General features: G+C 47.3%; 1 protein-coding gene across 10 annotated transcripts in view; it reads right to left on the reverse strand.

The window, feature by feature from the left end:
* Positions 1–23297, reverse strand: part of Grip163 (gamma-tubulin complex component 6) — a 521720-nt gene that overhangs the window by 245233 nt on the left and 253190 nt on the right. For all 10 annotated transcript variants that reach the window (XR_011514995.1, XR_011514994.1, XM_070539799.1 and 7 more), the window contains 3 exons: positions 22670–22814; positions 19126–19189; positions 4410–4519 (listed from right to left, as the gene is read on the reverse strand). Coding sequence is in view for 8 of the 10 variants with exons in the window: in XM_070539799.1 (XP_070395900.1) it covers positions 4410–4519; positions 19126–19189; positions 22670–22814 (319 nt within the window). In the remaining 2 variants the exon portion in view is untranslated. The remainder of the gene's footprint in view (positions 1–4409; positions 4520–19125; positions 19190–22669; positions 22815–23297) is intronic.

Genomic DNA, 23297 nt, shown 5'->3' on the forward strand with positions numbered 1-23297 from the left:
AAGCGTGGCTTTTTTCCCTGGTTTTGGGATCATGGTAATGTGTGATGTTCTCCATTCGTCTGAGAGGGTGCCCGTGTTCCAATGCTCATTTATGTGCGAGAGAAGCGTTTCTTTATCTTCGTCGGGCAGATTACGCAGAAGAGTATATGTGATGCCGTCAGGACCCGGCGCCGTCGCCCTATTGTTTTGCAGCAATGCTATGTTTAGTTCTGCCATAGTGAAGTCGGCACCGATGTTGTCGTTTGGGGGGCCCGTATAGTCTGTGTACAGTGACTGATGTGCCGCAGGTATGTAAAGGGTCCGAAGTTCATCAAATGTTTTGTTTATACCTTGTGTGCTGGCGTGTTTCTCTATGGTAGGGATCACTTGTTTCTTTGTGCCGAGCAGGGCTCGCAAAAGATGCCACGTGTGTTTTTTGTCTAACGTATTCTGGATGCTATCGCAAATTTGGTTCCATTCTGTCTGTTCGAGCGTCCGGGCATGATTGATCGCTTGAATAGTTATATCATCTACCTTTCCACGAAGCTGATTGTTATGCGGTTGCTGGGATAAGACTCTCAATAGCTTTTTGCGTTTTTTCCAGACGCGTGTGAGGTGCGGGTCGGGCCGGTCTGCCGGCGCTGAAGTCGTGTGCGTGTCTGTAACTGCTGTCTTAGTTTCTATGAGGCCTTTAGCCCACGTGTCCAAGTCAAGCCCTGTTTCAGTGTTATTCTGCCTCAGTTTCCGGAATTTGTCCCAATTTGTGAAGATGACTGTAGCGCGGCGCTTTCGAGGCGTCATGTGTATAATGATGTTTATTATGTCGTGGTCGCCAGTTAGGTTTTCATGGGTGTTCTCCCAGCTCGTAGCATATTCACCTTTGTGCAACGCGAGGTCCGGTGTAGTAGGAACTTGATTTTGCGCCCCTGTGCGAGTTGTTACCCCCGGAGTGTTGAGAACTGTGTACTGAAATTTGTTTATGTTGTCTTCCAGCAACCTGCCCGTTTTCGTGTTCGCCTTGTATCCCCATGATGTGTTGGGCGCATTGAAATCTCCCATGATGAAAATATCATGTGTCTTCTCATCTTTTTTAGCGTGCTTGAAGATCTGACTAAGGTTGTACATGGATTTTGGTGGATTGTAGACGTTGTACAGCTTGGCAGGTCGTTGTGAGTTGTCCGGTTATATTGTGGTTATTAAGACATACTTTGCTAAACAGTCTGGTGCTATTTCCGTGTAGTGTTTAATGTTATGTTTTACGTACGTCGAAATCAATGGTAGGTCGTATTCATTGTGCGCTGAATGTGTAGCTGTGTATCCTGGTATGTTCTGTTCTTTGTATGTTTCTTGCAGAAGTAACACATGTGGTGGGTTTTTCAATTTTAGGAAGTATTGCCTCATTATTGCTTTTTTGTTACTGAGACCGCGGCAGTTCCACTGCCAAACGCATAAGTTTCCGTCCCTTACTTCTGCCATGGATTAGCGACCTTTGCGGTCTTAGACTGGGTGCTGGAGGTGTCGATTGGATCATCAGGAAGTTGTCTCTTTTGCGAATGAGACATGTGGTCCATGTTTTCGTAGCTAAGATCTTCATCTGGAAGAAGGCGCTTAAGCATGCGGTCTACTCGTTGTTCCAGCAGGGTTAGGCGTGTTTTGTGACGTTCGTAGGCTGAGGCAAGTTTTTCGACAATATCAGTGAGGCGGTCAAGTTTCTTTTCTATGCTTTCAAAGCGTTCTAACAGGGTCTCTGATTTGTTTAGACGAGACTCTAGCGTTGAATGTGCCTTGTGGGAATGCGCGTGTAGGACGTGTTGCTGATATTGTGGTGCTTCGTAAATTGGAGTAGGAGAATGTGCTTGTGATGTTAGGGTCTTGAAGGATGGGGATTGCGGGATGATAGGAGTGCTTGGCTTACCAGGCGCCTTGGGTATGATGGTTCTCCCAGACTGTGGGGTGCGCGCAGCGCTTTTGCTCGAGGCCGGTTGTTGCACGTTCGGTGTAGCGCTTGCCGAAGTCGTCGGCTGTGACAGCGGTGTGTTAGGTAGCATGTCTTGTTGCTTCTTCTGGGGCTGTTGTGTCTGCGTTGTTTGCTGTTGCTGTCCGTGCGATAATAGTGCAGGGTATTCGCGATGGTAATCAGTTGATGTTGCGGTGTTGGGGGCGCTGGAACCAAGTCTAGGCTGTTGCTCGTTGCGCAGTTTGATGCGTTGCAAGTAGGCTCGTTCTGTCTTGTTTTGGTCTTTTTGCCTTTTAATTTGGCAGCTGGGGTCGTTGGTCCTATGATCGCTACCGCAGTGCAGGCAGAGGAGAAAGCATTGGTGTTCCTCTCCTGCCTGCTTGAGTTGTCTCGTGCAGTCAGGACATCTGAAGATAGTTGATTTGGTGGGGCAGTTGTCAGCACGATGATCATACATCAGGCATAAGGAACAGAACTCTGCTTTGGGGTGGTGTGGCAAACATCGGAACATAGCTCGATGATAGAGGACTTTCCTGGGGACAATGCTTCCCTCAAATGTAATAATAGCAGTCTCTGTACGGCCCATCATCCGGGAGGCTAGTATGGTGGGTCCGAAAGTGTCCAAGTTCTGCATCAGGTGCTCCGAAGATGTGCCGGCGTCAACTCCATGGATAACCCCTCTGCAGGAGTTGGCTGGCGCGGTTATGTATGCTGTGACAGTGTGCGTGGTTGGTCCAAGTGTGAGTTGAGACACGGAAGCGATTTTCTCCGCTGCTATTGAACTTGGGGTCTTGATAATGATTATATTGCTTCGTGGCTTAATATGCAGTGAGAGATCCAGGGCTTCGTGTGGGCTGAGGGGGGCTTGTTGCCGCACGGCCTGTGAGATGTGATGCAATTTGTACTGAGGGAGGTGCACATCACTCTGAGGTCGAATTACGACTGTGTGGAGCGCAGCAGGGTGCAGGGGGGCGGTAAGATTCTTCTTCTTGTATTGAACTGTTGTCCAGCCGTCTTCAGCAGCGTTCTCGGTTTGCTGAGTGTCCATTACATTGGCTGGCTCGGTTGCCGCGGCAGGCGGGGTAAGGTCCATTCTAAGTGAGGCGCCTCCGATTGCATGTTGGCGTCTACGGCACCCGACACCTCCCGGCACGCAACCGTGCGCGGTGGCGCGAGGCTGGCGTCGACGGGAGCGGGGGTAGGTTCCAGGATTGCGTCTCAGCTCTGGCGTTAGGCGTAGCGACGTGGTCGGATAAAAAACCCTCGTAAAATCCAAAAGATGGGCTCACTTGTGGAGGGCAGGACATCCAGCCGTTCCTTGTCCGGAAGTACTGGAACACCAGAATGGTCTTCCTCGGTAAAAACAGATGAAATGAACATATTAAATGCCATAGAACATTCTTCATCTGGAAGAGGCAGTTGGTTGTCGTCCATCAAGGAAGTGTCACCATGATTAGGCTCTATCGTCTGCCAAAACTTTGGTGGATTAGTCTTTAGGAGAGAGGGTGAGTTGCGGGCAAAGTACCATACTTATGTTAGCACTGTGTAAGGCAAGAGTATGCTCGTTTAGAAAATATTTTTGCTTGCGCCCTGAGGACTCGTACAAACTACGTTTTGTGTTATGGTAGAGATGCTTCATTTTATTTTAAAGTGTTTGAAACTTTCCAGTGACTCATGGTTTCATTTTGTCATTAGTTGCATATGCATATGTTACATATTTGTCAACAAATAAACAAACAAAAATTAAATTAAGGGGTTTTATGTGCCAAAACCACAATCTGATTATGAGGCACGCCATAGTGGGAGACTCCAGAAATTTTGACCACCTGCAGTTCTTTAACGTGCAGCTAAATCTAAGCACACAGGTGTGTTCACATTTCGCCCCTATTGATATGCGGCCGCCGTGGCCGGGATTTGATCCCGCAACCTCGTGCCTAGCAGACCAACACCATAGCCATAGACTTGTTCACCTGGTTTCCGGTGACCGCTTTTCACCAGCTGCCAAATGTTAAATGTTATCGTTTGGTGCAGGATGCGCCTGCAAGTATCGTAATTTCTCAAATGTTATAGATGGTTCTGTCCGTTGTCTATCATCGCCGAACCTTGTGTGCGTGACATGAATTGTGTGGTACTTTCTAGGAGGCATGCAGGCACCAGGGATTATGCTGAAACCTTCGCCGAGCCATATATAAAAGCCGACGCATGTGACCCGCTGATCAGATTTTGATAATCGCCAAATGCGCTCACCACTACTGTTGTGCTTTGAGTGTCACCAGCTTTTGTGGGCACAGGTTTACCCAAAAAAGAGTTAGTTTTGTGAGTCATAGTTTTCGCTACTGTGGTCTTCACTGTCACTACAACATGACAATATGTGGACCCTCCCCCCCCCCCCCCCCCCCCCTAAAAAAGTATGCCCTTACATGAGAACATCTATAACTCGGCCCCGAGTTGCTATAAAAATTGTAGTGCTCACCGGAGGTAAGGCTGGCAGCTCTGCTGAAGAAGGAATGCCACGATGGATGATGCCTCCTGGCCCCAGCAGCTCTTGGCATGTTGACAGAGATTGCGCAGTAGCAGCATGCTCTGAACAGTTTACAAAAACACCCTTGCTGTGCACCGTCCCTCACTATGTCAATGCACTGTAGCAGAAGCTGTGGCAACCATTTACAATTTCACAAATCAGAAATTTTCTTATTGCTCAAACTTGTCTCAATGTCAAACAATAAACATAAGCAATTACCAATCGTGAAGCCCAATGAAGAAGTAGGGAACATCATGAATAGTAGTGGCACAAATGTACTATACTCATAGAATGAAATATGACACGGATACATTGAAAAGACACAAAAGAGAAACACTAAGTCAGCTTAGACTGATAAAGTATTCTTCCAAAACTATATTTTCGTTACTGTTGTTGCAATGGGCTGATTATTAGCAGAGAAAATGAAGCTTAAAGTTGCATTTCCTTTTTTTTAATTTCGCGCCGAAAGCCTAGTGCAGGTACACCAGTGTAACGTCAGGGATATCAAAGTATTTTGGTTTTGTGCATCTGGCTTGTGGCTAAGTAAAGGTCCTTGAAACTTGGCGAGTTCAGTGATGATTACATGCTAATTACAAGCGCGCTTGCAGAGGGTTGTGAGGAGGGGGCACTTTCATTACCCCTGCTTCATTTAATAAGCTAGCTGTTCGGCCTCCATTAAGTGGTGGTCCCACTCCGGCGGCACACACTCTGCATTTTGGACAATGTTCGTGAACACACTCTGTTTTCTGCACACTTTAGACAGATAGGAGCCATACTGCATTAGAAAGCTTAACTTCCGCGCTTTCAAATGATACCTAGTAGAATCGTATAGCGTGATGGCAATCTGATGGCAATATAAACATTAGAAGCAAAGAAACTGAGTTTTTACTGTACCAGCCTCCGTTGATCTGTGTTTAGGACGTGCGGTTTGCTGTGCCTTTAGATTAATTGTCATACAACATTTCTATGGAAAAATATTGTGCATAAAGCAATTAGAAATACATATAAGCCCCAATAAAAATGGACAAAACAACAAAGGTGTAGAAATTATTATCTTCTTTTTCTGTTCAATGCGGAACAACTATTTTTATCGATATTCTAGGCTCCATACTATTTATTATGTGTGCAATGTTTTTCTGTGTTTCTAATAATTGGTTCATGACTTATTATTACTTCAAGATGCCATCATGGCAATTTGTGGCTGTACTTGGTCACACAATTCCTGTGTAGTGACAAAATCATTCAAGCTAAAGCTCTGAAATTTTCAATATTCAAGCAGCAAGCCCTTCTCTCAAATTCAATGGGGAGAAAAATGGTGTCAACTTTACTAGGGAATCTAAATGGGAGCAGTGAATTTAGCAAATTTCTGGCCAGGTTCACGGAAATTAACATTCTTTTTCAAGTTCAGTTGATCAATTTGTTAACAGTACCGTGTGAGCGGCGACTGCTTGGCCGGTCAGCACCTTGTAAATTCGTGAAGCAATGAGATCAGAAAGAGTAGCGCATGCAGACTAAGTTTACTAGTATTTTTAGAAGACAACTCTTTCTTCACTAACTGCCAGCATGGTTTCAGGAAAATGTTTTATTGTGAAAAGCAGCTATTATGTTTTACTAATGATCTCTTTTTATATATTGACATCAGTTCTGACACTGATTGCATATTGTTGGAATTTGCTAAAGCTTTCAATGGGGTGGTGCATGGCTTACTTCTTAAGTTAAGCAAACTCAACATGGACATCAAGGCATTCTACTGGATTAAAGACTTTCTTTCTGACCACACTGAGTTTGTGACTGCCAACAACTGTTCATCTACTCTTTCTCCTGTATCATATGGTGTTTTTCTCCTGCCTCTTACTGTATCACATTTTCATTAATAAAACTTTTTGCTGATGATTGTGAGATGTGTACGGGTTATTTTTTTCGGTAACCGCATTTCAACGCCTAACAAACGTTATCGCACAGTGCAGGACGCGTTTGCATGTATCGGAAGTTTCTCGAAAGTTATCGATGGTTCTGTCTGCTGTCTGTTATGCCGAACCTTGTGTAATCTGATTTCATTGCGCAACTTGAATGGTGTAGAACTTTTTAGAAGACACGAGGGTCCCAGGAATTGCTCTGGAGCCTTCGATGATTGATGTATAAAAGCTGACATGCTTGACCTGCTGATCAGATTTTCGATGATCGCCGACTGTGTTCTCCGGTATCATTGTTCTTTAACTGTAGCCTACTTTTGAGGGCACAAGTTCACCCAATAAAACGCTAGTTTCGTCAATCACAGTTTTGCTGCCTTCTTCACCGTCACTACTATGTGACATCTGGTGGAAGCGCTTCTTTTCATGTACCGAATGCCCCTGCAAAGCCGCGATCCAAGCCCGAAACGCGAAGACAGCACCAATGTTGCCCAAGACAAACGAGCTAGCCACAGACTGCAAGGATTGCCCCTAGAGCACGGATTTCTCCCTGATATGACCAAAAAGACCGTGGCCAGCTCGACAGCCATAATGACAGCCCCAGCGTGCCCCATCGTGCTTCAACAACCCAAGGAGCCCCCTACCTTCTGTGGAGCTTCATCGGAGGATCCGGTAATCTGGCTCGAAACCTTCGAAAGGATCTCGGTCTTCAACAACTGTACCTCTGAGGGCAAGCTGCCCCACGTGTACTTCTCCTCGGAAGAGGCCACAAGGACATGGTTAGAGAACCAGGAATCCACCCTTAATACGTGGGATCTGTTCCAAAGTAATTTCTTGAGGACCTTCACGAGCATCGTGCAGCTACTGAACGAGAATGTTGCCATATGTAAAAAAAAAAAAAAAAGTGGCATCTATTCCACCACGCCGACCCAGAAATGTCCGAGGAGAAGAAAGTCCGCCTACTCATGTGTGGTGTGACGGAAGAATTTTTGGCGGAACGATACGAAGCCCACCAAAGACCGTCAAGTTTCATCACGATTCAACCAACATAGAGAAAACCCTGGAAATGCAGAATCGACAATTCAACCGCCGCACAAACTCTACAAACTAAGCCTGAGTGCAATCACTGGCCACCGACGACTTGCACGAGACTGTCGGAGCAGTCAAGCGGGAGGAGCTTTAGAAGCTATTCCCTCCATCACAGCCTCTAGTGGCTTAAATTGCCGATGTCGTACGCGAGGAGCTCCAACAATCACTCAGTGTAGCCCCTGAATTGCCACAGTCTCAGCCGCAAAGCATGACATACGCCGCTGTAGCCCGCCATCACATTTCCCCTCTACGCCTTTGGCAGGGCCCAGTGATGCCACAGCTCCGTCGCCTACCACCGTCACCGCCAGTACGCTAACCCATTGCCTCGCAAAGCATTCCAAAAAAAACTGGGGTCTGGCGCACTTCAGACCACCGTCCGCTTTGCTATCACTGCAGAGAAGCCGGGCACATCTACCGCAGATGCCCTTACCGCATTATGGGACTGTGAGGGTTTCCCATCTATGCACCGCACCCAAAGTAAGGTGAACACCCACGTGACATCGCCAACTATCTCGCAGCCACACAGTGGAGCCCTCGACGACCATCCTGTTCACCGTCACCTGGCCGCTACCTGTCCCCGCAACGCTGACTGTACACTGGCCAAGCCTAGGGCCAGTCTGCAAGCCCATATCCGGAAAACTAAAAGCAGCAACCGATGGAGGTGTGGCTGAAATGACGAAGATCCTCCGCCGCTGCCGAAAACGCTGAAGAGGCTATCTTGACGACATAACGACACGCTGCCATCCCGACGAAGCCTGGAAGCATTGAATGCAGTGACCAAGAACCTGATGCCGCGATGTACCTGCCGCACATCAACGCGATGCAGTCGCGACCCAACGCCGATACCTAACTGCAACTCAAGACAAAAAAGACAAAGAACCAGCGACCTCAACGTGCTGCTTGATGGCCATGCAGTCACTGCCTTAGTGGACACGGAAGTCGACTACTCTGTGATGAGTGGACATCTTGCCACCCGGTTGAAGAAAGCTAAGGGGAAGCTACTCTGGAGACTGAAGTTCTTTATTTTTTAAGATATCCAGATGAAACTTCAGGATATGTTCACACCACTGAACTATGACGAACTGCAAAGTTTCATGAAGGTGGGTTTATTAGTTCCAGAGTTGTTAAGGTCTAAACATGTTGTTCATGTGTATGCCTGAGGAAGAGCCTGGAGAAATGCCAGGTCATCATAGGAAGCTGAAATTCACTGTGATGATCCCTTGATAGATATCCCAGGGGGCCACAAAGCCCTTTTTTTTAATTTCCCCTCCAAAAAAATGTTAAAAAAATTTGGATTTGATGTAGCCAGTAATGACCACATTCATCAAAAATTATTTGCTTATTATCATTTAACTGCACCACGTTTCAAAAAAAAGAAGCTTGTTACACCCTGTAAAAGTCATTCAGCTACAGAATAAACAAAACTGCACACAAATCTGAAGAGCGGTTCTTGAGACATTGCCTTCCCAAGCACCACTACTAGCGAAAAAATCCATTCCGAGAAAACAGGCCTTAAAGGCGAACACATGTGTTTTTTATTAGAAAGCTCCTGCAGAGCTTCTAATTAGCTCTTGTGGCTCCAGGCACGCTCAATGTGTCGGATTTTTTACTAGCGACAGCCGACAGCACAGTTCCGCTGCTGAAAGCATCTACGCAGTCGGTACTCGCTGCGGAAGATCAGAAGTTCTATGCTCGTACAGGTCGCATATCGCGCTTCCGCGCACCAAACATCTGCACCGTCTTGGGTTTCGTTGCCGGCATCACAAGCAGCAAAGAAATAGCAAAAAAAAAAAGGCTGAGATGATAATCTAAAAGATAGCGCAAGGCGATGAGCAGCTCGCAAGCAGGCGTCTGTTGAGGCGGATGGAGCAAAGGGCAACAACGATGTGAGCGCGGCGGGTGCGTCATCAAAGGGAGCAGCAGCCACCGCTGTCACCCGCGCAGCAGGCAATGGCAGGCGCGCTTTAGCTCGTGGGATTTGAACGTGCTGCTATGGCCAATCAGCGTTCCGCATCGCGGGAAAATTCCCATAGTGCCTCAACCACGCCGATAATGCCATTTTGCAAGGTGGCAAAACAGACACAAAGAATTCATGGTCGAAACGACGCCAAGATGGCGCGGGCAGGCCGCATGGGCCGGGAATGGCGTGCGCACAAAGTTTGATTTCATTTCGGCATTTACGCATGTTTTGTGGGCTGCGGTGGCCTCAAAAGCAGTGTTTTTTTTTTAACTTTGCGATTGAATTAGGTGGGGATAATTACAGAACAGGTAGTTTATGAGACACACAACCCAAAGATATTGTTTTTCAAAAATCGACTTTTTTGCGATTTTTCGGTTTTCGAGGACCGTGTCCTCCCTTAAGACTGCATGGGAAGGCCTTCAAGTCCAGACAGCTGGAGGACACCTAATAATACTGACTGGAATCTGCACAGCAAGAATTACCGTTCATGCCCAGACTTACCCTGCCACGTTTGTTATCCTCCAACAGTGTTCATGAGATGTCATTCTCAGCATGGACTTCCTGAACCAACACGGCACAATCATTGATCTGAAGTCAAAGTCGATAACGCTGTCGGAAAATTAAGTAGGTAATACCGCCGGAGAGCTGTTGTAGTCACATCGCCTTGAGTGCGCTCAAAGATCGAGTCGGCATCTCACCTCACTCCAGCATTGTCATTTCCGTCGGCACCAAAACACCTGCAGATGTAGAAGGCGTCATCGAGGGTGACCAACGTCTATTGCTCCACAGGGAAATTTGCGTCGCAAGAGGGAGCGCTCGACTGTGCGGAGGAAAAACGAAAATGTTGCTGACAAACTTTAGCCAGGAGTTCAAGCACATCAACAAGGGCACAACGATCGGGTACATTGAGGAAATTCTGGAAACCAGCAATGCGTTTGTCCTCTTGGATTCTGCCACATCTACCCCGACGACCATAGTTTCCGAACCAGACCTCGACATAAATCCAAGTCTCCCCATGGTTAAGCTGCAACAGCTCAGAAGTCTACTCCAACACTGCAAAGACTGCTTTTCTACGTCATCGACGATTCGGCAAACACCACTCGCAAAGCCTCGCATAATAATTGTAGAGTGCACTCGATCACTACGCCAGAGCCTTTACCAAGATTCGATGTGAGAACATGAAGCTATAAGACAACAAATTGATGAAATGCTGCGAGATGACATCATCCAGCTGTCAAAAAGCCCGTGGGCATCTCCTCCTGTATAGGTAAAGAAAAAGGCCAGATGCCTATGTTTCTGCGTCGATTATCGTCGACTGAACAGGATCACTAAGAAGGATGTATACCCCCTCCCACGGATAGACGACACATGATCAGCTCTGCAATACTAAATACTTCTCGTTGGTGGACCTCAAGTCTGGCTACTGGCAAATAGAAGTCGACGAGAGAGATCGCAAAAAGACCGTTTTCATCTCGCCAGACGGCCTCTGTGAGTTCAAGGTTATGCCATTCGGACTGTGCTCGGCGCCTGCAACGTTACAGTGTGTTATAGACACGGTGTTAGCAGGACTGAAGTGGCAGACCTGTCTTGTTTACTTGGATGCTGTCGCTTTCACCGGAAATTTTGACGATCACCTCAGTCGGCTTGCCACAGTACTAGAGGCCATCAAGTCATCAGGGCTCACTCTGAAGCCAGAAAAGTGCTGCTTCGTTTACGATGAGCTGCTGTTCCTTGGCCACGTCATCAGCAAATCTGGAGACCCCCCCGACCCGCGGAAGACAGCCGCCATCGGCAAGTTCCTGCAGCCCATTGACAAGAAGGCAGTGTGTAGATTCCTTGGCCTGTGTGCCTACTACAGGCGCTTTGTCAGGGACTTTTCACGCATCGCTGAGCCGCTGACACATATAACTAAATGTGGTGCTGAGTTCAAGTGAGAAACGCTGCATGCTGAAGCATTTCAAGAACTCAAATGAGGCATGCAGTTGCCGCCAGTACTTACGCACTTCGACGAGGATGCCGATACCGAAATCCACACTGATACCAGCTGCCTAGGCCTCGGTACCGTCCTAGTCTAGAGGAAAGATGGACTTGAATGGGTGATAGCTTATGCTAGCCAGTCGCTGTCAAAAGCGGAAGGCAATTATTCTACGACCAAAAAGGAATGCCTCGCCATCGTTTGAGCTACAGCAAAATTTCGCCCTTACCTATATAGCAGGCCACTCAAAGCCATGAGTGACCATCACACACTGTGTTGGCTAGCGAATTTAAACGATCCTTCAGGAAAGGTGGCGTGGTGGTGCCTCAGACAACAAGAATACGACATCACAGTAATATACAAGTCCAGAAGAAAACACTCTGACGCCGACTGCTTATCACGTGCGCCCCCATCGAACCCCCGCCGCAAGACGACGAGGACAACAATGCCTTCCTTGGAATAATAAGCGCGGAAGACTTCACTAAGCAGCAACGAGCCGACCCTGAGCTAAAAGGCCTCATTGAGTATTTGGAAGGGAACACCGACATTGTCCCTTGGGCATTTAGGCGCGGGTTGTATTCGTTCTCACGACAAAACAACCTGCTCGTGAAGAAGAACTTCTCACCAGTCTGCGCCCGCTACCTTCTTGTTGTACCGTCAGCGCTGCGTCCAGAAGTACTGCACGCCCTACACGACGATCCAACCGCTGGGCACCTCGGATTCTCCCGGACGCTGTCGAGGACACAGCAAAGGTATTACTGGCCACGTCTGACCGCCGATGTTGCCCGTTACGTCAAGACATGCTAAGACTGTCAGCGACGCAAGACACCACCAACAAGGCCAGCAGAATTACTACAGCTGGTCGAACTTCCTCGCCGACCATTCCAGCAGATTGGGATGAACTTTTGGGGGCCCTTTCCGACATCGACAACTGGAAATAAGTGTATCATCGTGGCGATGGTCTACCTCACCTGCTTCGCTGAAACAAAAGCTCTGGTAAAAGACTGCACAGCCAAAGCGGTGAAATTCTTCGTCGAGGACATCCTGCTGTGACATGGCGCCATGGAAGTCCTCATCACCAACGAAGGAACGGCCTTTACAGCAGAGCTCACCCAAGCCATTCTGCAATACAGCCAGACAAGCCACAGGAGGACAACTGCCTGCAACCCGCAGACAAACGATATTACGGAGCGCCTGAAGAAGACCCTCACCGTCATGCTAGCAATGCACGTCGACGTCGAACACAAGATCTGGAATGCCGTCTTACCATACGTAACCTTCGCTTACAACACGGCGGTGCAAGAAACGATGCAGATCACGCCATTGAAGCTGGTTTATGGCAGGAACCTGATGACGACTCACGACACCATGCTGCCACACATTACCGACGAAGGGAATCTTGATGTTGCCACCAATCTCCAGCCCGCCGAAGACGCCAGACAGCTCGTCCGGCTGTGGATCAAGAACCAGCAGAGGACCGACAGGCAACACTAGAACCTTCGACGATGCTACGTCAAGTACCAGCTTGGAGACTGCGTTTGGACCCCAATACCCCAACGAGGTCTTAGCAAGAAGCTTTTACGCCGCTATTTCGGATCCTACAAGATCATCCGACGCATTGGTGCACTCGACTATAAGGTCGTACCAGACGGCATTTTGCTATCATGGCGGTGCTGCTCACGACCTGAAAGAGTCCACGTTGTGTGACTTAAGCCATTCTACCAGAGCTAATGAACTTTGTGACTTTGCATAGCTGACCTTTAGACTTTCTTTCTTTTGGACTGTGTTACTTTGGATTGTTTCTTTACATTCTTTTGTTACTTTTGTTTAATAAGTGTCCTTTTGTGTTTCACTCTCTTATGTTTGTAGCATAGGGACAATGCTTTTTAAGAAGGGAGTATTGACACGTGTACATGTTCATCTTTTTTTGGGTGACCGCGTTTCACTACCTAACAAATGTTATCACACAACGCAGGACGTGCTTGCATGCACCGGAAATTTCTCAAAAGTTATTGATGGTTCTATCCATTGTCTGTTGTCCCGAACCTTTAATCTGATTTCATCACGCGACGCGAATGGCATAAAACTTTGTGGAAGACACACGGGTCCCAGCAATTACTCTGGAACCTTCAATGACTGATGTATAAAAGCCGACGTGCTTGCCCCGCTGATCAGATTTTCAACGATCGCCGACTGTGTTCGCCGCTATCGTTGTTCTTTGAGTGTAGCCTGCTTTTGAGGGCACAAGTTTGCCCAATAAAATGGTAGTTTCATCAATCACAATTTTGCTGCCTTCTTCACCATCACTACTACGTGACAATTGCATGCTTTTATAAAAGAACTCGACCAAACCTCTCATCAGCAGAAACTTCAAGAAGATATCCATTTGTCCTCATGGTGCAATAAATGGATGATTTGGCTAAACATTAAGTGTAAAAGCATGCGAATGTCGTGACACGGCCACACTGTCACCAGCGCATATTTTCCTGACGGTATCCTACTAGATGCTGTGGCCTCTTACAAGTACATTGGCGTCCACATCAGTTGTGATCTTTCTTGGTGCATATGTATTGTGGGAGATGTGGGGTTCTCCTCCGTGCTCTTGGGACAAAGGAACGACAGTACAAAGTAGTGCAAACAATCACAAGGGCATTTATTGCACCTTTCATAGATCAATGCCTGCTAGCCGAGTTGCTATCCGCAAAACATGCCGATGGGCGCGCGACAAATCTAGAAGTCCGACTCACCGCGACCGGAAGCGAGCGAATATGTTCGCCCCATGCTGGATCCCAACGCCTGGTCGTTCGCGTGTTCGGTCACACCAACGGTGGTGCGTTCGAAGGCGGCCACGTGAGGCGGTCTCGCAGTAGCATGGGTCGCGTGAGACGTCCACGCCGCGTGCCGACCCGCCGGGAAAGAGGACGCCTCTGCTCCCTTGCGCCCCCAAGCAACCCTGCCGTGAGGCGGCGTTAGCAGCGCAACACTGGCGCCATCTCTCGCACTGCGCCCCAACCACATCGACCGCCGCGGGCATCATGCAGGCCGAGCGGCGAAACCGGATTACAGGAGACGCGCCATGCGGGAAAAACATATCAGGGGACGCGCGAGTGTCGCGCATCCCCACAGTATTGACTATGTTACTATGGCACACCATAAAGCAAGACATGCAGTGGTGAAATGCGATATTCGCCCGAAGAACTACACCTCATGCCTTATTCGCGTCATGCATTTTTGTGCGTACTCATACTGTTTTATTACTTATTCACTTTACGCCACAGGTGCAGCGGCTTCAGGTAAAGGAGGAGCTTGTGAAGCGTTGCCGAAGATCTTCTTCCAGCCGTTCGTCACACTGAAGAAACCTCCGGGTACAAAGCATTCACCAGCGGGCTCAATGGCTAGCTGACGATGATGAAATATGACGGTGCGTACACATTGTTTCGGTCTTGTCACACACGCTGCTTGTTTGGTTGCGAATCTCGCGCGGGGCGGCTGTCGTGGCGCACAGCGGCGCCTGCCAAATTTTTTCTCATGGCCACCGCACGATGGTGCCAGAATGCATCACAAAAGGCAGATTGTCCCGGGGACAGAGTAAGTATACCTTAATTACACATGCGTGCACTCGCCATCTTCTGTCTCACAGTACAAGCACCGATACATAATTGTACTGGCAAGCCTTCGGAGCTATTTCGAACGGGCCTGTGGTGATTTGAGCTCTTGGGGGCAGTAAGAGGAAGTGCTTCAAAAGGTCGGTCAGGTATCAGTGACAAAAGTTACTGTTTTATGCCGGATTGACTCTATTCATAGAGGCCACATGACATACGGGAAGCCGACAAACCGCCTCATAATGAAAGCGTGTGTAAGGGATGGTACGAATGTTGTTCTCCACTGCCATCACCATATTTGCGACATACCGTTCAGAGGCTTCTCATCTCGATGCCGTTCATAGATGCATAGTCGCTTGTTAAGCTTCTAGCATTGTTATTCAGCTTAACGCACATTTTGTCTAGTGCAGTAAAGCATGTCAAAACACATCTCTCATATGGAATGCACATAAGAAATTTGCCACGGCTTTTTGTCTGTTGCCTGAGGGTACAAATTGTTCTGGTTCATTTGTAAATTTTATGTATTTTGTGGGGATGAGCGACTCTCGCGCGTCCCCCGATGTTTTTCCCGCATGGCACGTCTCCTGTACTTCCGCTTCGCTGCGTGGCATATGTGATGCCCGCGCGGTCGATGTGGTTGAAGTGCAGGGCGAGAGATGGCGCGAGTGTTGCGCTGCTAATGCCGCCGACAGGCGAGGTTACCTGGGCGCCGAAAGGAAGGCGCTTGCTCTCTTTGGGTTCGGGAAGCAAGCGAGACGGACGTGCCGTGCCGCGCACCGACCGATGCTTCGGCAAGACCGTCTCGCGTGACTATACACACGAACGACCAGGCATTGGGATCCAGCATGGGGCGAACATATTCGCTCGCTCCCAGTCGCGGTGAGTCGGACTTCTAGATTTGTTGCGCGCCCATCGGCATGTTTTGTGGATAGCAACTCGGCTAGCAGGCATTGATCGATGAAAGGTGCAATAAATGCCCTTGTGATTGTTTGCACTACTGTGTGTTGTCGTTCCTTTGTCCCAAGAGTACAGTGTGAGAACCCCACATCTGGCCCACATCTGGCTGCCCAACGTGGGGCTCTTGGGGCATCGGATGATAGTTTTAACAGTTTTGCTTTGCTCGAGACCTTTGTTTGAACCGAAGCGTAGGCCTAGCGTGAATTTTGATCGCTAGCGTCGGCGGCGTGCTTTCTTGAGCGAGGTGATGGTGGCTGTAGTCTGTTTGAATATGTCAACGTCCTAAGCCTTTTCGCAAGTGTTTTTTTTAATGACATTCGTCAGTACGAGAGCCACGTGGTCTGCATCATGGGAGAGCAAGGCTGAGCACTCGCGGAGCAGTGGCAAGCCTGAAGCGAGTGAGTACGGAAGCCTCGTGGGTGGTCCGAATTTCTTATGTAAATAGCTTCTTCTATCTCTTTGACTCTGATGAAGTCGCGGCTCTGGGAGCCGGGTGGCCGCGGGCCACGGGTGCTACTACGGGCTGACTGGTATTGCGGCCTGGCACCGGGCGCTCTGACACCGTCTGGGACGGTGGGCGCCGTCAACTCAGATGCTGTGCGCACCGAGCGGAGTAGGACCACCTCACAGAGCTGACGTCTCCTCGCGGCTGCCTGTTTTGCGCCCACTTTGGGTGTTGTTTGTTGGATGCCGGTTGTTGTCAGAGTAGCGACGCTTTAGGCCTAGGGCTTTACAAAGCTGCCTGTCGCACGTGGAGGGATACAACCCGGTGGACCGTGGCGATGAGGTGTTGCACTTTGCGTCCTTCATTCTAGTTAGTCTCGCACGAATTGAAATTACTCGTTCGACTCAAGAAAGCGAGCTTCGTTCACGAGAACTTAGCATCTGAGTAGCTGCCCGATCTTTTGCTAGCCGAGTTGAACATCGTACCACGTGGGCGAGGCGCATGCAGACTTCGTCTCCCTTGCGTGGTGTTTGCCGAGTGTGTTGAGTGTACGCAGCGTGAGTGGAGTCACGCCTGGTTTGCTGTCACCTGCACATCGCCTGCGCTGCTGCCCCGGACAACAATCGAGCCACCTCGGGCGATGGTGATGCTGTGGCCAGTTTGGCACAGCGGTGTCGGCGGCCTCCTGTATCCAGCTCACAAGCCTCGGCGGCGGACAAAAGAGCCGGCGGTCACCGACAGCTACGGCGGCCCTGCCAGCAGGGCGCGTCGGCACGAGCGACGCTTGCTCGTACCGACTACTGCGTCGTCGTCTCCGGAGACCTGGCCTGGAATCGTGCCGTCGAGTCTACAAAGCTGCTGCTGTGACCGGCGGACGCCAGCGGTGTACCCAAGGACAGTCGGCTCGCATGTTATGGACAGCGTGTAGACATTTCTTCGGCGTGACCACTGTTGCATGTACTATCTTGTTCGCGAAGCACGGGTTGACGTTAGACCGTGTCACATGTTTCGCCGGAATAAGAAGTGATTTAAGGTTGGGGGAATGTGGGGACGCGCGACTCTTTCGCGTCCCCCGATGTTTTTCCCGCATAGCACGTCTCCTGTACTCCCGCTTCGCCGCGTGGCCTGCGTGACGCCTGCGCGGTTGATGTGGTTGAAGCGCAGTGCGAGAGATGGCGCGAGTATTGCGCTGCTAACGCCGCTGACAGGCGAGGTTACCTGGGCGCCGAAAGGAAGGCGCTTGCTCTCTTTGGGTTCGGGAAGCAAGCGGGACGGACGTGCCGTGCCGCGCGCCGATCGATGCTTTGGCGAGACCGTCTCGCGTGGCCGCCTTCGAACGCGCCACGATTCGCATGACTATACACGCGAACGACCAGGCGTTGGGATCCAGCATGGGGCGAACATATTCGCTCGCTTCCGGTCGCGGTGAGTCGGACTTCTAGATTTGTCGCGCGCCCATCGGCATGTTTTGTGGACAGCAACTCGGCTAGCAGGCATTGATCAAAGAAAGGTGCAATAAATGCCCTTGTGATTGTTTGCACTACTGTGTTGTCGTTCCTTTGTCCCAAGAGTACGGGAGGAGAACCCCACAATGTCTAGCATGCAAGTACATATTTTATGCGAAGCATACTAGCCACACAACCATGCTCTTCCTTGCTGCGCCGCGCGCTGCCGCGTAGCTACCATATGACGTCATCACAGCTGCAAAGCGGACGCTTAAGCTTCGCCTTCAAGAGTGGAACGCGACAGCGTTCCCTTCGACCCGCCAAGGGGTGCAAGACAATGGGCTACGGCGCAGCGACTACGCGCCCCGCATCGGACGCGGTGAGCGTCGAGCAACGCAGCGTTCGGCGCGGCAACGAAATGTGGGCCTGAGCAAGCGACGCACACCTGAGCGTTAGAATCAGCTCGTTTCTAAGTCAACACCGCGTTCACTAGAGGCGCTTTTGTACCGCTTTGAAGCATCGAACTCGTCGCTCAGTGGTAACGTCTCCGGTAACGCAGAACGTAACATCTCCGGTGTCGCAGAAAAGCCAGTAACACCGGCTTTTCTGCGACACGAGCTCCTTAACGCTGTCGCGTTAAAATAAAGGCTAGTATGCTTCGCATCCTGGGCTTAACCTTAGCTAAGCCACAGCCATTTTTTGTTCTTGTTAACGTACAAATTTTATTTATTTGTTCACAAAATTCACTTTCTTGCCTACCCAAATAAAAATGTTTGCAGAATACTGTGCATGCTACACCATCCATGGAAAGGCAAGCTTAATTGGTCACTGTTGGCTTTCTGTCTTGCTTCATCTTGAGCAGCACTTAGTGATTGCACATTAATAACAAGCTTCGCCAAATGGCTACAGGTTACTGCTGTACCACTTCAAGTGTTCTAAAAAGACAAATTTTTCGGCTCCTAAGCTGCTACAAATGCATATGTGGCTGCTTCTAAACTGCTACAGAATGACATTTTTCCAGCTCCAAAAATTGCTCCAAAGTTTAAACTGCCTGGAGCAACAATGAAAACATGAATATCGATTTCTTTCTTTTTACAGGCTGCTTTTCTTTTTTAGACTACACTATCTGCAGGATTGCCTCCCAAGAAATGGCCAGATAGACAAAAAAAGCTAGGGTGACTTGGACAATGCTTCACATTACAAAAGGACAGCCTGTAAATACAGCAGTTCAAGCGCAAGAACCTTTGCCCGACCTGTGAACACAGGTTGCAGAGAATGTCATTACTTGCGTTCGTTGCGAGGGAGCCCCCTGTACTTGAACTACACTGCGGCAAATGTCTGTGGTGCACCTGCACGTGAAAGGAAATTCCGAGTTCAAGCACAAATAGCGACAATCACAGGCTGCTTTCATTGTGAATCGTGAATGTATGGGTAATGCTAAATACAATTTTTTTTTTTAAATTGAAGTCATGTTATATTTAGGTACCACTTTTATTTTCTTACTTTAAATATCAACAATAATTGGTTGCGCATTAGATTTCAGGGTACGATCAAATTTGGTAAGCACAGTATCTATTATGCAGTGTATGTAATAATGTTGCATTGAAAAGGAAGCTCTTCATGATAAAGTGTGCTGGTTTGTTTAGTGCTTGCACTGAGGTGCCATTTCTCAATTCCTTTCATTTAATGTACTACACTCTGATGAAGTGTTCACAAGTTTTTTGTTCTTTTTTTCCAGAATAAATCACAAGTGATTGTCTGGAGCAAAGCTGAATGAAAAATGAAGATCATCTGGGCGGTGCTGTCTGGAGTGTGAAAATGCTTATCAATCAGTATTGATAAAGCAGTGGCCGCAGGTGTTCAACCTTTAAGGGGAAATGCTACTTGAAAAATTTTTTCCCCGTTATTTGTACTAAAGATGTCAAAATACTGTCATTCATGGAGTTTTTTATGTAGATTTCTAATACGGCATTAGTTTTTGTGTAGGTGCCATATTTTTTTAGTTATGTCCTGCATAACTGCAAAACATAGTGATGTTTGGAGGCACTTCCTTGTGTATGAAATTTTCACGAAAAGCCTCGTGCTACAGCTTATTTAGCTCTTAGTATGCTGCAAATTGCCGATGCTTATCCAAACTGCTTGAATAAATAGCGGAACTATGCAAGAAATGATTAGTAAACTTCAACAAATTTTTTTTCGCAATCGCATGAGAATAACATTGTGCACTTATAATTGTCCTTTTTTAATGAAATTTGGCCTACACACTCTTCAAGACGGGTAAAACACTGATGTCTACTTGAAATTGCAATATCTCTCGGCAGTAGCTGTGGAAGTACAAGGTTATATTTCGTGGGATTGTGAGAAAAATTAGTTAAAGTGCCCTAATTCTTTTTTTGCATAGTTCTAGTAATTGTACACGCTGTTTGGAAAGATATTGGCAGTTGGCAGGCTACAACGAATTTTTGAAAATTTAGTACAAAAGGAATTGGCTCTAAAGATCACTATATATTTTTTTCATTTATTTATGTCAATACCTGCAACGCCACAAGGACAATGTTACAGGGGGCACTACAGAGATACATTGGTACAGAAAGGACTGACTCCAGAAATAAAATTACATATACACAAAGCTCAGATAAAAAGAGTAAGACTAACATCAGCAGGAAAACGTAAGCAAAGGCAACCAAGAAAACAGTTAAGCGGAAAGATAAGTTATTACAACAGGCAAGCCATGAACCAAGGCACAAGTGAAAAATTGGAACAGGGCAATGTGCAGCTTTTAAAAATTAAAAAATAAGAAAGATTTAAACTCGGAACAGGTTTTACATTGGTTAATGCTCTTAGGGAGCCTGTTCTATAGAGATGAAGTGCGCGGGAAAAATAAATTGCAGAAAACTTCAGCGCGACAGAGCAGTTAAAGAACTTGATAATCATGACGGCATTGCGGAGAGACAAATTGGGGAGGCAAAATGTGCAGATCTTTGTCTATTCCGGTGCCACCAGAGTATATCTGGAAAAACAGTTGCAGTTCTCCAGTGGCTCGATGATGCACTAGTGATTTCCAACCTAGTAGTAGTAGTATAAACTTCATTTTGTCCGAGATAGAGTTTAGAGAGGAGGGGACTGGGAGGGCCTGTCCTCTCCTTCCTCAGCCGGTGGCCAGGCCTTGCGCTTTGGTGGCGTCTTCGGCCATCTGGACGACCCGCAGTTGGAAATCCAGGTATAAGCTAGTGCGTTTTCTGGTCCTTAGGTTTTCTTTGATTACTGAGACACTGCTGCGAAAGTCATAACTGCCAGAAACAAACCTGGCAGCACAGTTTTGAATTTGTTCAAGGTTTTCAACAAGGTATGAGGTTTGAGGGTCCCACGCTTCACAAGAGTATTGAAGAATTGGACGCACATATCTAACGTAAGGTTGTTCTTTTACATTTAAAGGGGTCTGATAAAAATTACGTCTGATAAGGTTAAGTATTCTGGATTACATTAAAGTGAGATATTCAATGTTTATTCCACTTTAACTTTTCTGAAAAAAAAAAATTATACACCAAGATATTTATAAAGCCGAACCATTTCAAGAAGGCCATCCAAGTTATACAGTGATATTATCGGCAGATACTTTCAAGTAAATGACATGAACTGACATTTTGAACTGTTGAAGAACATGTCTCTTTTTTGGCACCATGCATGAATCCTGTTGAGGTCATTCTGTAAGCTGGAGACATCCCGTATGTTTTGCACATTTCTATAAACAACACAATCATCTGCATATAAATGCACTTTGCACTCAAGGTGCTTTGCAATATAATTTGTGTAAATTAAAAATAAAAACAGCCCCAGAACTGAACCTTGCAGTACACCTGAGGTTACGGTGACTTGAATTGATGAAACTCCATTGACCAGAACTTGTTAAAGGCGCCCAGCTAAGGAACAACTAATCCAATTGATTATAGTAGGGTGTATCGAAAGGCAGGATAATTTATGTATAAGTAAATCATGAGGAACGGTATCAAAAGCTTTCTTAAAATCCAAAAATATGCAGTCAATTTGAAATACTGAATCATAAGAATAAAACAGATCATGGCTGAATTCTACAATTTGCGTCGTACATGACAATCATGGTGTAAACCCATGATGGGAATTCAAAAAGAAGTTATTATTATGCAGATGTTTCATTATGGCAGAGTAAATAATATGCTCAATTGTTTTACAGCTTACGCACATCAGAGATATGGGCCTATAGTTCTGTAGTGAATTTTTAGGACCACCTTCATGACTTGGAACCACATTAGCTACCTTCTACTGGGTAGGCAATGAACTGCTACGCAATGATTTATTAAATAAGACAACTAGGAAGTAGGCTACTGCTTCAGAACAAGTTATTATTACATGAGACGGTATACCATCAGGACCACAAGCTGCTTTCGCCTTTTGCAGTTGTGTAGGACATTACTAAAAAAATATAGCAGTTACACAAAACCTAATGACATATTTGAAACCTACATAAAGAATTCTATGAATGACAGTATTTCTAAATTGTTGGTACAAATAATAAATTGTTCAAATTTTTTTCCGAGTAGCATGTCCCCTTAAGACAGCAACACGGTACCTTGCGTAGAGGAAACTCTGTTTGGTCACTACATGCTTCCAACTTGTTCTCAGGAGGTGAACTATTGAAGAAAATGTGCCATAAAATGTCACTGTTGTGCAAAGCGCCAGCAAGCCAGCAGTTGAGTTGCAAGAGCTTTACTAATGCAACACATTACAGTTTGCATATGTGGAAGGACATCATTTTGACAGTGGCAGCTTTCTATCAATCATGCATAACTCACCTCACATGGTCGCAAAGTCGGCTGACAATGTGACGTAGCTGAAGGATGGTAAGCGTGTTGGCACGGCCTGCCATGGGCACCAGGCAGCCATGAAAGCAGTGCAGGAAGCGCCTCAGTGCTCCAACAAATGCCTGCCACGTCAGGGCTGGAACCGCAATGTGGGGTTTCAAACATGCTCTTGGGACAAAGGAACAGTAGTGCAAACAAACAAAAGGACATTTATTATGCCTTTTATACACTTACACCAACAACCCGAATTACAACTAATAGAACATGCTGATCGGTGCCTGACAAATTGAGGAAGTTGGACTCACAACGACAGGACATTGAGCGAATACGCTCACCTCAAGCCGGACAGCAATGCGTAATCATTCATGTGCACAGTCACACAAACGGTGACGTATTTGAACGATAGTGTTCATCCATTCCATTGCCCCACTCTGAAACCTTTCATAAAACAGTCCCACAAAGCGTGCCAACGAGAGCGTGCAGGGTGGCTACCAAGTTGACATTTCCAAATTGCCTGAGTTTTCCAGGTTTTCCCTGAGTGCCTTTGCAAAATTCCCTGAGTGATGCAGAACTATGTTTTATGTCAAGTGAGCTGAAACCATATCACCCAATGCTGTCA

This window comes from Dermacentor albipictus, chromosome 6, assembly GCF_038994185.2.
Source record: "Dermacentor albipictus isolate Rhodes 1998 colony chromosome 6, USDA_Dalb.pri_finalv2, whole genome shotgun sequence".
Taxonomy (NCBI): Eukaryota; Metazoa; Arthropoda; class Arachnida; order Ixodida; family Ixodidae; genus Dermacentor; species Dermacentor albipictus.